The sequence below is a fragment of the Emydura macquarii genome, unplaced genomic scaffold, assembly GCF_026122565.2.
Source record: "Emydura macquarii macquarii isolate MOO-44397 ecotype Brisbane River unplaced genomic scaffold, CSIRO-AGI_Emac_v2 contig_3451, whole genome shotgun sequence".
NCBI classification, from domain to species: domain Eukaryota; kingdom Metazoa; phylum Chordata; order Testudines; family Chelidae; genus Emydura; species Emydura macquarii.
This window is the reverse complement of record NW_027133588.1, coordinates 3,670,733-3,687,638: the sequence shown is the minus strand read 5'-3', so window position 1 is coordinate 3,687,638 and position 16,906 is coordinate 3,670,733. Positions and strand designations below refer to the sequence as shown.

The 16,906-nt window shown below is 38.0% G+C and overlaps 1 protein-coding gene across 1 annotated transcript in view; it reads left to right on the top strand.

Annotated features, from left to right (window-relative positions):
- Positions 1-16,906, top strand: part of IREB2 (iron responsive element binding protein 2) — a 31,372-nt gene that overhangs the window by 2,650 nt on the left and 11,816 nt on the right. The window contains exons 3-9 of the mRNA XM_067534734.1: positions 4,936-5,101; positions 6,502-6,639; positions 9,439-9,660; positions 11,813-11,882; positions 13,778-13,961; positions 14,919-15,058; positions 16,137-16,308. Coding sequence (XP_067390835.1) covers positions 4,936-5,101; positions 6,502-6,639; positions 9,439-9,660; positions 11,813-11,882; positions 13,778-13,961; positions 14,919-15,058; positions 16,137-16,308 — 1,092 coding nt within the window. The remainder of the gene's footprint in view (positions 1-4,935; positions 5,102-6,501; positions 6,640-9,438; positions 9,661-11,812; positions 11,883-13,777; positions 13,962-14,918; positions 15,059-16,136; positions 16,309-16,906) is intronic.

Here is a 16,906-nt window from a genome sequence, read left to right as displayed (position 1 = left end):
AAGGTTTGTATGAAAGCGTGTAATTTTACTCTAAACATGCTGTTCTATGAAGTTGATGAATAGCTTGCTTTAAGTGGGACAAAACGAATGATGCTTCACCAAATTTTTCTGCTTAGGGAAAAGTGAGGGATATTTCTTGGCCTTTTACACAATACATTCAAAATAGTAATAAAAAATTTCCACTACAGAAAATCATCACTTCTGTTACGGAATTAACAAGTGATGACTAAAATATAAAATCTGTGTTACCTCTCATGTAAATAAATGTTTGTACTGAAATGAATTCTTGGTGTCCATATACATGCAGAAGAATTATGCATCATTGACCCATTTACTCTAATGACAATCACATACTTCTTTGAGGCTTTCTTTGTATTCCAGTTCAGGGCCAAATGCCCCTGTATTTCCCCGAAGTGGTCCAGCAAGTGCACCTGTTGTCAGGCTTCTGGCTCCCTAGCTGTTGTCTTTCCCGGGTGGAGACACACATCCCTCTCCCTCCAGGCTGGGTATTTCCAGGCTGAACAGTTCCCTGATTATACTGCGAATTCACCATCGAAGTCAGACTGTCTGCTTTGCCTTTCTCCTCTGAGATGGTTAACTGCCATTGCCACATTTATAAGTTACCACTCAGCACTTCTTATGCAAGCATATTTATTCTTTGGGTAAAAGCATTACAGTTAAAACATTAAAGAAATCAAAGAACCTACATGCATGCTAATAAGCTTACCAGAGATCACCTCAACTGTCTCCAGTATGGGTTCTGGCAAGTGAGTCCTTCAGCATCCCTCCAAAGAGGTCTCTTTTGTGGTCACAAGTTTATAACAGCCTTTGCTGAAAACAAGCACACTCATGAATAGTTTAGACCAGGGATAGAAAATGATTTTTTATCAAGGTACATATTTCTTGGTCAAGGTATAGTCAAGGTCAAGAGTCCAGAGAAACATTTTTCACACCGCACGTGTCCCTATTCAGTGAACACATACAATGCTGTGCTTTAGTAGTATACCCCATTGCTTATATTTTTAGTGTATTAAATGAAAAATAAAAATTAAACCACTGTATGACTTAAAAATAACCTTCAAGAAAGATGATAGCTCAGATTAAGCAAATAAGGATTTAAAGAGAACCAGTCAGTCATTAATTCACAGTACAATGTATTGGAGATCACGTTATGAGAGAATGAGAGGGTAAAAATAATAATTAAAAAAACAATGATAATAAGTAAATAAAAAGATTTCACAGCCCGTTCAAAAGTTTCTGGTGGTCCGAGTTTGGCCTGCAGTCCGCCTATTGATTATCCCTGGCTTACGCCCTATTTATACAGTTGGAGGTCTTTGAACTTGAGTTTTCAAGAGCAGGTAATCAGTAGACAATTGGGTGGGTTCTCACCTCAGGGTGTAGCTTCAAAAGCATAGATTCATAGTGGTTCATTTGCATTCCCCTCACCCCAAGTATTTCTTAGGAAATCCACTTTGCATGTATTGTTCCAAAAAGTCCTTTGAATTTCCTAATATCTCCTCGAGATTGCATTAATTCTTTTGCCTCTTGAAGAAGTTCCATACAATTCCACAATAGTACACAAACATTAGCATTTTCAATGCAATGGCTCCCAAAGGTGTAAAACTTAAGTTCAATAGGTTTTAATTCCATAAGGTTTGCCCAGGATATTGCAGAATACTATCATAAATGTCAGATCTTGGTTTTAATTTTCTGGGTGAACTTGGTGTTCATTAAAATGATGAAACTAGCTAGAGCCAGGCAGACCTTATGAACGTTTTCTCATAGAGTTCTTCAAATACACCTTTGTCCTGACCTGCAGTTGACTTTCCTTCAGCTGTGGCTCCACAGGGCTGTTCATCTAATAAGTAGAGAACTACACATGCATCACTTGTGTTTCATGCATTTTGTGTGGTGAACTTGGTGGGACTAAGTCCACTTCCCTAATAGTTCTGGTTGCTGGTGACTTCCCTAAAGCCCAATTATGTTCAGTAGGACTACTGCTGTTAGCAAGAAACAGTGCCAAAGAGAGAAGCCTATCCCATTTCTCTCCTCTTCAGCAATTCAAGACCCTGGATAACTGTCCTGCTTACTCACTGTTGTTAGATAGGGCATAGTTTCTATTGCAGCTGTTGCAGAGGGTTCAGCTGAACTGAACTGTATGGAAGTTTTTGTGAGGTAGACAAATATTTCACCTCAGCAGATAAATTACTGTATAAATAACACTTTTATTTGTATATACTTTTTAGATGTCTAAAATGAACCTATTAGGCCTATCTGCCTTGATGCATGATATAAAAAATAAAAATACAATTACACAATGCAAATACAATACAGAATATTGTTGATCAGTGACAATGTGAAATAGACTTCCCTGTAAAATTTAAGTAAAAGTTACCTCCATCATGAGCTCCCTGGGCAAATCAAAATCCTGAGTTAAATAGAGGAGGAGTTTTGGGCACTTTTGAAGGGTTTTGGTGTGATTTTTTTGGGAGGTGTGGATTATACTTATGTGCTCACTGGACCTTTGCTGCACTCCTTTGCTGCTGTTTTAAATGGATGTTTCATTTACATTAATATATATGTTTGGGAGCAGTCAAGCAGTAACCTTTCTTTGGTTTGAAGTTTATATATAATATAGGTTCAGAGCTTGAAAAAATTCGCTATTTTATAGGCCATCAATTTATGCAGCATTTAAGTTTACACTTTAAAAAAAAATCTCTAGTTTGTATGGCAGCAAAGATAATTTTCCAAATGTGAACATAAACATAAATATGAACGGCAGACAGACAGCTCCTCTGTCTCTGCTTATAGGTTTTCAAGCAGTATCAGTAGAATAGAATTAACAAAACCAGTAAGTTTCACTTCTGCTCTTCAGAAGTTGAGGGCAACCCTGAAATTGAACAGAATTATTTCACTTTCTGGCTGGATGCTTTGGAAAACTATGAGGAGCAGCAGAAATCACTGGAGCTATTTAGGACAAAGGACTGTGTAAAAAAATAGTGATTCTCTCCAGCAGCCTGAGTGGCGAGAGAGAGAGAGAACTCTCTCTTCCAGCAAATATGGGTGCCTTCAAAGTTATCAAACATGTATTAGCCAGAGACTGTTATGAAAGATAGGGTTCCAAAGCAGGCATTGAGACAGCACTCTGGTAGCACCTGCAAGATGGACTGGGCATCTTACCAGGTCATCCATACTGTATCTCATTTGTGGCTCCTCTGTCCTGCAGTCTCTTACCACCATCTGGTAATAAGTGCTTGTTTAAATTTGTCATGTCCTGCATAGTTTCACAGCTCTGATTTCTTATTTAAATGCTCAGCTGATTTCCTTGGCTCCAAATTGCTGTAGAGAGTCTGCTTGTCTTAATATTTAAAGTGGGAGCAGTTATGGAAAAATGGTAGCTAGGTGACTGAGACTGAAAAACCTTTTCTCTTCTGGCCAGCTCTTGAACTGTAAATATATAGCTAGAAAGGTAGTGCATTGGAAAGCTCATATTCTTCATTAAAGGGAAGAACACAGCTGACAGGGCTATAAGATCATTTTGTTCTGGTAATCTGAATATTAAACACACTTAGTGCTGCCATTACATCACATTTATTTTAATCAGATTTCTATACAGTTTGCTTTTCATATGAATCATCTAATTAGGAAATTACAGTGAGTGCCTGGTAAAATGTATCTAATGTAACTGAAGCCAACAAACCCTGAAGCAATAGTTTGTAAGCAGACAAAGTCCATGGACTAGGTTGAAACTGCCAAATTGATCTGTTTGTTAACATTATTCAGATCTGAGCTTTGGTCTCTAGAGCTGAAACATTAGTATGTGAACCTGTTTGACCGGTTACCTAGCACCCTTTATACTTCCCCCTATTATTGTACTGTCATTTGACCACCTGAATTATTGTTGAATGGAATGAGGTTTGTGAGAGAATGGATTGCTCCTAATTTAGTACCTAAGAGGGTTCTCCTTTACTGCCTTCAGTGGAGGCTGTCAGCAATTTTATCATCTGTGTTTTCCCTTCCTTGAAAGCTTCTTCCAAGCTTTATGTAATCTAAAGTAATGAGTAGGAGACTGCACATAGGGATTCGTACTCTGTTATTAAAGTCAGTTCTAACTTGACAAAGTAATTAAATGGTCAAGTTTTAGAGTGCAAAAAATTACTTGTATTACTAGTTAGCAGCATAATCTCATTGCATGACTCTGCATTGTCAATGATAGCCTTGGCACTCCATACTACTGCTGTTTCCCCTACCAGCCTCTCCATGCCTTTTCTTTCTTTCACCCTATGCATGGAGTTTCATTGCTTTTCTGTTCCATCAAGCCATTATTCTCTCTCATTCAAATCCTTCTTGAAAACTTACCTCTTCTGCAGTGCCCATAATAAATTACTTACTATTCAGTGTTGGTTTTATATATTTAAAATAAAATCTCCAAACCTCCCAGATGTGCACACTCCTAGTTACACTGCTGTAATCTTCATCCTTTTCATCCTGACTCCACTGTTTATCACCCTCACTTATTTTGATCCATCTGTAATAATGTCCTGACCCTGCAGTGAGCTCTGTACAAATGGACCCCTGCACCTGTGTGGTATCCCATTGACTTCAGTAGTGCTCTGTCTGGGTTCACATATGCAAAGCCCATGGCAGGATCAAGGCCTTTTTCCATACTCTCTTCATATTAAAGAGTAGGTCCTCTTCTCTTCTGTAAAACGCTAAAGCACCTTTCTGGGTGCTATCAAATAATAGAGAAAACAAATACATATTGTTTGATTTAGTGTTTCCTTGTAAATTGTATTGCTTTGCTCTTATGGGGTTGGAATGGTTTTCACTGCATGATTTTTCAAATCTCTTTCGTATGGTAAGGTGATATTAGTTAAAACATATATAGGCTAAAAATGTTTCCCTGATTAATTCAGTTACTTTCCTGTAACCCAGATACTCTGCCTTACTCCATACGGGTACTGTTGGAAACTGCTGTCCGTAACTGTGATGGCTTCTTAGTAAAAAAGGAAGATGCTATGAATATTTTAGACTGGAAAACAAAACAGAAAAATGTTGAAGTGCCCTTCTATCCTGCCAGAGTTCTTCTTCAAGACTTCACGTAAGTGAGATTTTTTTTTTTAAAGTTTTTCTAACAAAGTTTCACAGTGCTCAGTAAGGTTACCAATCTTTTCTCAGGCCTGAAAACAAAATGAGATGGCCCTTGTGCAGTTTAAGCATTCCTTTTTGAATGGAAATCCATCGTTTTTGTTTGCTTAGTGCACCTTCAGTAATATTCCAACATTGTATGTAAATAAAGCCTCTGATCTTGCAAATTGGTCCATGAAAGCAGATGCCCGTGCCCATGTGAAATTTTGTTGACTTCAGTGAGATGCCATGTGGGTGAAGGTGTCTGTCTGCATTGAGTAACGTGCAGGATAAGCGCCAAAGAACTAGCTTGGTAGCATTTTAACTATAGCAGGATTGTGTGATGGTGCAATTAAATGTTTAGAAATCTTACTTGTGATAACCTATGGTCAAATCCTGCTTGTTTTACTGATGCATGTGGGCCTATTGAAGCCAATGGGACTACATACATGAATAAGAAAAGCAGGATTTGTCTGTTAGAATGTTACCTATGGATTATTGAGATTTGTGGATGTGAAGTGTCTAAAAAGGTAATCCCTAAGCAGCTACGAGGTATTAAATTAAACATATTTGAATTTGCCAGGTCAGTCAGTCATTTATCAAGTAGCCATCCAGAACAGAGAAGAGCTCTGTGTGAGCTCAAAAGCTCGTCTCTCTGACAAACAGAAGTTGGTCCAATAAAAGATATTACTTGTCTCTCTAAGTAGTATTCTAGAAATATATAAAAATATATGGAAGTGATGCAAGTGCTTACTTAGCAAACCAAATCAGAGATTTTCTTAGAATTTCAGTTTACAGCAGTATTCTCCTATCCTTCAATTTTGCATGTTGTCCTTTAAGAGCTGTTTTTTCAGCTGTAAAATGGGGATAATTGTACTTAACCACTTTTGTAATGTGCTTTGAGATCCTAAAATAAATACTGCTCTAAATTGCAAAGTAGTATTAAAATATGTAGTATATGCCTTCATTTGTATAGCAAAGTCATGGTGTACAGCTAACATGCATCCAGAAGTAGGCATTGTGCCAAGGTTTCCTCACAATTCAGGAACATAAGACAAAGGCGCAAATGCCAAATGTAATCAGTTAGCCAAGGAGTTTGCATATTCCCATTTGACATAGTCTTGAAATGTGGTGGTGGTTATGCTTGGAGTTAGGATGGTGCACAGTTTTTATTTAAATAAATCCAACACATGAATACTTAATGTTCCTTGGAACATGTTACACAAAGTGAAACAAGCTATTATGAGATGGTATTCAAATAGGCTGCTGTGTAGTGTGAATTAAAAACAAGCTTTTACAGTTAGCTTTATTTTGGAGAGTTGTCAATCCATCATAATACGTGTAAAGTGCTGTTTCTTTGTCCTTCTTTGTTAGTGGAATTCCTGCAATGGTGGATTTTGCTGCCATGAGGGAAGCAGTGAAAAATCTTGGAGGAGATCCTATGAAAGTCCAGCCCGCCTGCCCAGTTGATCTCACTGTTGACCATTCTTTGCAGATTGACTTCAGTAAATGGTATTTAAACTGCAAAATACAGTTCTGTTTAATTATTAAATTCAAGTGGTGGTCAGTGTTTTTAATCTTGTTTTGTTCACTGCTCCATTTGTAGACTAGATAATCGATGTGACTGTCATGTTGTTATGTAATAATACATTAATATCATACGTTCTATAAGTTTGATGTAAAGGGGTTTGCTATTTGATTAAACAGGACGAATTCAGGTATGTGTCAGTTGTACATATGTAGGAAAGAGGGCAGTAGCCTGAGATAACCACCCATTTACGCGCACTTGAGGGACAATATTAGATTCTTTGCTTCTAACCCCACTCAAACTCCTTTCATGTTCCATGGCCCAGTTTGTTGGGTGGGTGGGTGATCACAGATTGTAGATACGTGAGAACTTAAGAAAAAAGGCTTCTGTGGGGATAAAAGTGACATTCTCAAGGGAAAAGGAAAGTAATTGTCAGGGACTGTTGAGGAGGAAGAGGCTGATAAAGACACACCCCTAAGGAGGAAGTCTGAAGCAGTTGGATCTTCCTAAGCTTCCAAGGGATAGCTAAGTTTAAACAGTGCTTTGTTTTAAGAAAGCTGTCTGGTCCCTGTATTAACTGCTGGTCATACCTCCTGAAAGGCAGGCTTGGAGGTGCTGAGCCCAGTTGGACTTGCTGAAAAATCACAGCTGGTATGCAGGGCTATAGCCAAAGATGGGTCTAAGATTGGGAGAATCGCAGGATCCCAGTCCAGGAAGGTAGAAGCACAAGGTCTCATACCTGAGCAGGTGCTCAGAGAGGCTAGAGAAGGGATCAGAGGTGGCCTGTAACCCCATGACAGCCCTGTTCTGTTCTGACAGGCAGTGATACCATGAGATCAGCTTGGGGCTCGCCTTTATGTCTTTAAGTTTTGACAATATGGAAAAGGAAATCTTTAAATTACCCTTACCTTTTGGCTCACTCATGTAAGGGTATGTTTGCACAGCAGACGCTGTACTTGGGGGCTACCTACTCAAGCTAGCTTAAATCCAACTAGCATGGATAACTATAGTGGGGAGACATCACAGTGAGGGCTAGCAAGCGGAGTATGTACCATGGGACCGTGCCAGGCTTTTAGTACCCAGGCTGAAATCTGCACTGCTCTGTCTTCACTGCTATTGTTACCCTTCTTGCTGGACTGACGCTAGCTTGGGTCACGCTAGCCCATGCACAGATTTTGCTGTGTAGACATACCCTAAGTGATTACAGTTCCTTTTTCTTCTTTCAAAGCCTGGAGTCTCCGAAAGGGCATATTGACTGGTGTAAACTGGTTAATAGTGATTTCAGTCTCTGGGGAGTTGGAGAAGTTCAATACTGCTATGAAAGAAAGTGTTGTGTGTATTTACATGGACCCTTTAAATATATACACAACTCCAATTTTGGCAATAGTAATTTAGAAGAATGAAAAGCAAGAAAGTACAGTAGAACTCCATGTAACCGACCCTCTATTTTCCTGCTCTCCATAGTAACCAAACCACCAGCTGTCTCAGGCTGACAGTGGCAGGGGCTCAGGCTGCCAACCCCAGGTGCCCATTCTATGGTTCATCCATGTTTTTGGTTATCCGATCTGGCCCCGGTCCCAATTAGATCAGATAATTGTATTCCACTATATAGCTGTGAAGTGAGGATTATTTTGTGATATTGCTTCTCCAGCAGTCCAGTTCTTTTGTTCACCCTTCCCTGTGTTTGGAGGGAAAAGCCCAAATTGTGATTAGTCTAGTATGAAATTATCAGAAAGGCCGAGTGTTGGCAAGAGATCTCAACCTGCTGCTTTGTCCTGATACAGCCAGTTCTGCTAGTTTCACTATTGGAAAGTCCACAGGAGTCTGTCAGTATCTGCTAGAGTATGATATGAGGCCCTTCCCCCAGGTGCTGCATGTGCTGCCGCTGTGTAGCTTCCAATTACCATTAGCTGAGGGATTGTGAACAGAGTTTAGACTTAGACAAAATGCCCTATGAAGTGGTATGGTATCCTGCCACTAGGCAATGGAAGTGCATTCTTTTTATTACTAGAGCAGCAAAAACTTCGATAACCTTATTTATCAGTGGGCAAATTAATGAATGTAACCATAAGAGGTAAAAAAATCAATTTTTCACAGTGGGTTTTTCACTGTGTTCATGTTAAGGTTGAATGTCGTGTAAATTGAGTGTAGTATGGTATAGATGTGGTTTTAAAAATGTTTACCTACAGTGTTTCATGTATCTACTTATGCTATATTATAGAGCCTGAAGCATAGTCATTTTATATTTGTAGTTATAAAATACATGTTTATTGCTTGAGCACTTATTTCAAAAACACAATTAAATATAAAATATCACAACTACGGCCTTGGGTAAACTGCAGCAATAGACAATTTCCCATGGATCTAACAAACGTAAATAGTGCTGCAATAGAGAGTAAAACCAAACACAATCCCCAGCCCATCCCTAGGACAAGACTTACTCACATCCCTTTCCATCAGACCTTGAGTAAACAGATGGCTCTTGCACTGTCCCCTGTTAATAAATGTGGTGTTTGGCAGACAGACCAGGTGAGGGAGTAGTTTATATAGCAGTTTAATATAGTTTATTTTAGAAAAGCTAACAAAGATCAGTAAAACTTTTTTGCGTTGTGACTGTGCTGTATTCTTTGGTTAACTAAACTTACCAAATGCTACTTTATTTTGCACCAGGATTGTAATAAAATGGTGACCTTTTAGATACAGTTGGTCATTTGTTGGGGTTTTTCTTTTGCAGTAGGAAAATGTTTTTATGCACTTGCTTTGTTTTCTGTTTAAAATGACAGTGCAATACAGAATGCTCCAAATCCTGGAGGTGGTGACTTACAAAGGCCATTGACAAAGCTTTCTCCACATAAAGTGCAACCTCGGAAGGTACCTTGCAGAGGCCAGATTGGCTGCAGAGGGCCATGTGATGCTGGAGAATCAAGTCGTAACTCAGGAAAATTTTCTGCGCAGATTGAGAATACCCCTATTCTCTGTCCATTTCATCTTCAACCAGTGCCTGAGTATGAAATGCTTTTATTGCTTAACATTTAATTGTAAGATCCTTCTTTTGCTGGAGAGAATCACGATTGTGTTTTACTGACTGGAATGCAGACCTTTATTGTGTGCTGTCTCCTAGTTCAGCACTTCCTTTTAGTATGTAGTGCTGTTGGTTTAAATTTAAGGTTAAGCAGAACAATTGTACCATGCTATCAGGTGATGCAGGCTTGTCCCCAGAACAACAGTACAGCTTTTAAAGTGTTGACCTGCCTTGCATAAGTCTGTTGGCTAATTACAGCTAACTTTTTGAAGTTAATTGTAAAATGTAAACTTTGCCTCCAAAATACAAAAAAGTAAGCTGCCTGTCCTCCACAAAGCCAGCTGTATGCCTTAAGCTGCACTGGTGTAGGGCCTTTTAGTTGTCATCCAGAATGCCTGCAACAGCTGACAGAGATGCTGCTCTGTGCTAAATGTGCCTCTCTGCATCTTCATCCACTCCAGCCAGAAACAGGCCTGAGTATTTAGGATGATGTCTAAAGCCACAGGTGTTTGAACTGGCCTAAAACAGGAGAAGAACTCAGGTAGAACATTTTGTAGAGGATCATTCATCTGGCTAATGATTGTCTTTTTAAATCTGAGCTGGAGATTTGCTTCATTGCCTTGCAAGGGCAGTGATACATAGGAATAGTTCTCTAAAGAGTGATTAATGTAATAAGGCACCACTGAAACACTGGTTTAAGATTTGAAAGTTCCTCTTGTTTTAGATTTCATTTAAATGATTTACAGAAGGCTTAAACTCCTTTCCTTCCTAATGAGAATTGGACATCCCCATATCAGCTAAGAAAGCAGTCTATATATCATCCCCTAGGCCACAAATAACCTCTCAATCCATCTGTCATTTAATTGAAATTCCGCATATGTAACAGCCCACAAAGGCCTCATCTGCTTGCCTTTTCACAAGATTCATTTATTTATAGGTCCTTTTGCAGTACTCCATCTCTGACAATTATATATAATCACCCTCATCTTTCAACTGCCATCTATCGTCTCTGATAGATTGGCTAAATCTCTGTCTTTCTGTGGCTGACACATCTAGAATTTCAAAACTATATCAAAGAAGAGACCCACAGCAACACAGTATATTGATTGTGTTGCAAATTTTATTTTAAAAAGTTTATTTCCTTCCTCTTTTGCTTTCTTCACACAGGAGTAGAAATGTATTTAAATGTTTCTCGCAATCTGGATGTTGCTTGTGACAGTATTACCCTTTTCTATCAGGAATGGCATTCATTAAGCTATAATTTGAATGATGACTGTCCCTTAGGGCTTTGCAAAACAATACACCATATGACGTTCCTCTGCTGCAGAAGAGAAAGGGGGAAAGGTCATGATGTAAAATGCAGTCTTAAAACATCATCTAGAAAAGGGTTTTAGGATCTCTCTCTCTCTCTCTCTCCCCTCCCCCCCCTCTCAGAGAAACAGTAGCTATAAAAACACAATCCAGCAATGAACTTCACTCATTTATTAAAATGACGCTTTTCATTACACAAACATATGAAAATTAGTCATCTGCTTTTATGTTTAGAAACTCTGGTAATGAGCACCATAGAAATACCAATACATAAGTAAATGAATACAATTCCTAGAACACGTTTACAAATAAATTATACAGTATCTTATTGGTGTTCTAGTCAGCAGTTAGAGGACCAGAGTTGAAAATGAGCAATTCTCTTGCCAGCAGTAACATAAATTAGACACCTTATTTCTTTCGCTACATCAAATTGCTTGAGGGAAGCAACCCCTCAGAATATCTGTTAGAAGAAATGCCTTCCTTTTATGATGGTGCAGTTATCATGCTGGAAAGGTATCTTTCTAATGGGTATTTTTTTTAGGTTATTTGCTTGGGGCAAACTAGAGCTACAACTCTGTTATGCTGTGTGTGATGAGAAGAGCAGTCCCTTTCTCTGCTTTTTTCAGAAGGCATCATCTCCTTTCCTCACTTCCTTGTTTGGAAGAAATTGCCTCAGTCTTGCCTAGTAAACCATTTAAAAGAATTCTGCTATTTGCAGCAATATCTGGAATGAGCATTCCAGCAAATAGAAGCAAAAAGCACATTTTATTGTTTATCATTCAAAGCATACCATTGTTTATTAATTACTTTTAATTAATCTCTAGGCCTGAAACAGTGTTAAAAAACCAAGAGGTGGAATTTGGCAGAAATAGAGAGAGGCTTCAGTTTTTTAAGGTATGCCATTTTTTTTTTACAGCCCTCGTATTATATTACATTGTATTATATTGTATTTTTTATTTGACTTGATATTTTGTCCATCTTTCAGATGGCTTTTGGCAGTTCAGGGTGGTCCAGGGAATTCATTACATCACTTTCAAAATGTTAGATTTTCAAGTCAGAATTTTTAGTATATTTTAGTACAGCTGATTAGTGCATAACATGATGGTACAATTTTTTGGAAGAATGTCCAAGTAATTAATGACTCTGTTAGGCAGTATAGGGCCCTAATTAAGGTGTGTGGATTTTTTTTAAAGGAGGAAGAGTACACAATATTAATAGAAATATTGAATAAGCTAATATTAACTGAAACACTGTATTTATTTGGATTTAAACATTCCCTTAAGTGTTTATAACCCAAAAATCAACAGTATCATGTTCAAACCTGAGAACCAGAAGTGATGCTAACTGGAAACAAAAGCAAAACTGACCAGATACTAAGGACTTGATACTTTGGGGCGCAAAACATCTTGAATTTCCATTGAAATTAAAGTGTGTTGAGAGCACTCAGCACCTCACAGTTATCTGCTACAGATTATTATCTGGCTGCATCTCTACAGGCTAACTGTTTCACCAGTCCAAAAGTGTTTTCATTTAAAGTATGATAAGAATTTTTAGTAGGTAGACAATAGATCCCATGTACTTAAAAGTTGATGCTGTCTGTTGAATCAACAATCATCTGCCTTAAGAGGATTGGAAATAACTGCCATATATGAGGGAGTTCTTAAAACCTAAATACAGCTGAGTTTTGCCCCAGTCTTATCCTTGATCCTGCCAATCTGTGTCTTAAGCCAATAGTCCCATTTAAGTCAGTGGGACTACTTTTGAACAGGGTTTGGGTACAAGTCATTGCCACTCTGAGAACCAGCCAGCCGTTATAGGATTGCTTTACTGATGTAAGTAATTTTTCCCTCCATGTGACTAAATGTGTTATTTCTGTAGTGCTTGCTACTAGCCTAGGAACTTAAGACCTGAACTCTGATCCCTGTAAGGCAGCATGATGTGCTGCTATTGAGTAAACAGACAGGATACCTAACTCTGTATGTTACTGATTGGCTAGGGCATTTTTCTTCTGTAATATCATTAAATATAATGAATTTAACAGGTAGCCAACTAAAAAACAAAGGAATTAACAAAGTGCAGTTCTACTCTGAAAAGTAACTTGTGAAAATTGGATTTCCATGTTTGGGTGCTCAGTTTACAAGTAAAAAGATGTTTTTCTAACTGTCAGTTTTGCAATCTCAGCCAAGTTGGTGAAAATCAAACTGTATTTTTGCCTTTTCATAAAACATAATCAGTATTGAAGGCTCTGCTGGCCAAGTATTATCCTGGGTTACACTTGTGTATCCCCATTGTCTCCGTGCAGTTTGTGTGAGCCCATAGCTTTCATTAGATTTGCACATATCAGTGATTAAGCCTTTCATTGGAATTTAGTAAATAATTTTGTTGATGAACAAGAAGGAATAGAATCCAACTCATTCTCACATAGCTGTGATAGCGTTGCAGCACTAATAGGAGTGAAAACAACAGCCAAGTATATCAGAAGATACGTCTCTGTATATACGCAGGAAACAGATACGTGGATTTTTACATAGTCACTTTTCAGAAGAGAACCATGTCTAAAGGCTGAAATTGTGCATTTCCCATCTTACTTGAACAGCTAATTAATTACGTGTTAAGAGCGAGTACGATGACATTGTTCATATAATTTTATTTATTTATTCTTTACTAGTTATGTGGCTTTATCTCGCTACACAGAATTTAGCATGCCTTCTTTACAAACACAAAAAAGTCCCAGCTGATTTATATATAACACAATAACCATTTTTTATTCTCTCTCATAAAAAATAAAGTGGAGTTCAAAGGTTTTTAGGAAAGTTGCTGTAATTCCACCTGGAACAGGAATGGCACACCAAGTGAATTTGGAATATTTGTCAAGAGTTGTTTTTGAAGTTAAAGATTACCTATATCCAGACAGCGTAGTTGGCACAGATTCGCATACTACTATGGTAAATGGCTTGGGGATCTTGGGATGGGGTAAGTATACTGTTCATGAATTGATAATTTCAGTTGAGTTGATAAGTTTTCTTACTATAAGAATGTAAAATAATTACTATTTAATACTTTCTTCGTATTGGATATTTCTCTGGTTTAAGCCTAATAGCATTCCAGAACCTGAAATTTTATTTAGGGGCAACATACTTTGAAGGTAGAGTTTCATGACATACAAATAATGGAGTAAAATTGTTTTGTTTGCAGTTCTTCTAAAAGAAACTAGAACGATTCCATATAGTAAGGCTAGTTTAGGTTGTGAATGACTATTATTTTGGGAATCAAACAGTTGGGTTTTTTTTAGACATTTATATAATGCATAGATGAGTGCTTTTATGTTGTCATTAGAAATCAATCAAGAACTGTGTATCCTGAGAAGGGATTTGAAGGTAATCATGATATTGCAAAGGTCTTGTTACTGTAGCTAGAGGCACATTAGCATGGCAGTGTGGGGAAGCTTCCATAGCTATTGTCCATGTTGCATGTGTTCTCTGGATGAGGAGAGAACTTCTAGCCAACACCTTTCACCAGCAATAAATTGCTTTTTTTCTAATTTAAAGAAAAAGATTCCAAAGAAATTAATTCAATGTTCAGATAAATACTGTTTGTTTGAATGTAGTGTAAAATTATAATATTAGTATATTTGTTGTATAAAAATCAGAATTAGATATGATACACAAGCCCAACAGGATTAAAATGTGATAATTTAGGTAGTAGTTTTGCAAGATTTTTTCATGTCCATTTTTTAGTAGAAGACATCTGTATTGTACATACTGTCTTTCAGTAGGTGGAGTCAGATATAAATAAGGATCCGTTATTGTGCAGATTATTATAACCTTTAATTCAGTAGGAGGAACTTTATTAGACTTTAATATGCACTTCAAAACGTTTATTATGTCAATTACTTAGCATAATAAAAACAGCTTAATATTCTCCCTTTAGGTGTTGGCGGTATTGAAACAGAAACAGTAATGCTGGGAATGCCAGTTACACTCACTTTGCCTGAAGTGGTTGGGTGTGAGCTGACAGGCTTAGCTAGCCCACTTGCTTCATCCATAGATGTTGTCCTAAGCATTACTAAGGTAACTTAGAATTCTGTTTGATCCCAAATCAGGCAGACTTTGTTATTGTGTGAGTTCTACCAGAAATGTGTGGGAAGTGAAATAAAGACACTGGCAGTCTCTGATGCCGCATCATTAACTGTAGCTTTATGAAACAGTAACGTCCCCAGTAACCGCTAAGTACACAACTACTTATTTAGGGCCTATTTATTTTCTTGTTACACGTGATCCCTTACAGGCCTTACATATAACTGTGTATTTACAGACATTTTATAAATGTAACTAATGTCAGTATTCCCTAGTGAGAGCGCGTAGGTTTTTCCACTACAGAAACTCCCTTTCTGTTAATGCCATCTTGACTCCAAAGCATTCCTGCAAAACCCCTACTTTTGCTCTCACTTACACTGGGGTAAATCAGAAGTAACTTTGCTAAAGTCAGTAGTTACAATAGTGTAACTGAAATGTAGTGAGAGGAGAATGCGGCCCTGTATCTCTGGATCTCCACTCCTGGTCTATGTGGCCTCTGGTGAATGGTGTCAGAGTGATTCTTGTTGGTACAGTGAACACTTCCTTTCTGGTTAAACCCTTAGCAAGATTTAATCCATTTCTATTTTTCAGTTTTTCACTGTACTTTGAAATTTTGTCCTTATAAAGCAGAAAGTGTAATGGTGGTAAATGTCAATGAGTCCCCCTGCTCTCCAAGCCCAGTGAGGTAGTGACAAGAGTTTGCACCATTTCACAGGAAAGCCTTGTTAGAGTTCTTTTCCCATTTTCTTGTTCCCCAGGGTATCCTAGCTATGAATGCAGTATGTGACTCCTAGCAACACTTTTTAAAAAGCACGGGTATGCTCACTGCTTGAAAATCTGCAGAACTGAGCGGGTGGGGAGAGACATCTTGAGGGTTTTTACCTTTGTCAGAGTCCAGTCTAAGTGTTAAAGTTTTGAAGTTTGATTTTGTGGATGTGATACACATTTAAAGAAGTTTCCTACTGTAAAACTAGTAATTGTTACTCATTTCTAACTGTTGCACCATACATTCATTGTGTTATATCTCCTCGTATTCCAGATGTTTTATAGTTATGCATTTCTTTTCAAACAGCAACTCAGGCAAGCAGGAGTGGCTGGAAAATTTGTTGAGTTTTTTGGGCCTGGCGTTTCCCAGCTGTCTGTTGCTGACCGAACCACAATTGCAAACATGTGTCCTGAATACGGTGCTATTCTGAGTTTTTTCCCTGTTGATAATGTGACGCTAAAGCACTTAAAGCATACAGGTAAGAATGAAATTAAGGTAAAATGCATGTGATTCAGCATATTAGCATTTCAAACTCACATGGCAAGTATTTTATCTAAAACTGCATCAGGCATTACATTTGAACAGTATTTTTCTTCAGGATTATAACCTGCTGGATGGAGATAATGTAATGAGTTCTGCTGTGCAATAACATTCTGTATCAGGGAAGTTACTTTGCAGATTCCTCCCATGAATAGCCTCATGGATAAGGCCCTACTTGAATTGCAGGATGATTGTCAAAATAATTGTGGCTGAGTTGCAGACTAACCATAGAAAATTGTGGAAAAGTAATGATGGACCTTATTATTTGTGGTAATAAAGTCCAATATTACTTTTCCATGATTCTCTGCTGTCGGCCACTGGGGTTCAGAGAGGGGGCTCCACTGTCAAAATTGTGGTGGAAGCCTAATATTGCGGAATCTGCAATTGTCCAAAATCACAAATTAAGTAGGGCCTTACTCATGAAGATTATGAAATCTTCAATTTAATAAAAATTATACTGCTTTTAGCAAATATCAACCACCTTTCTCTCTGGAATTGCCCATTGGTCCTCAGAGCATGTACATTTCCTTATGGCA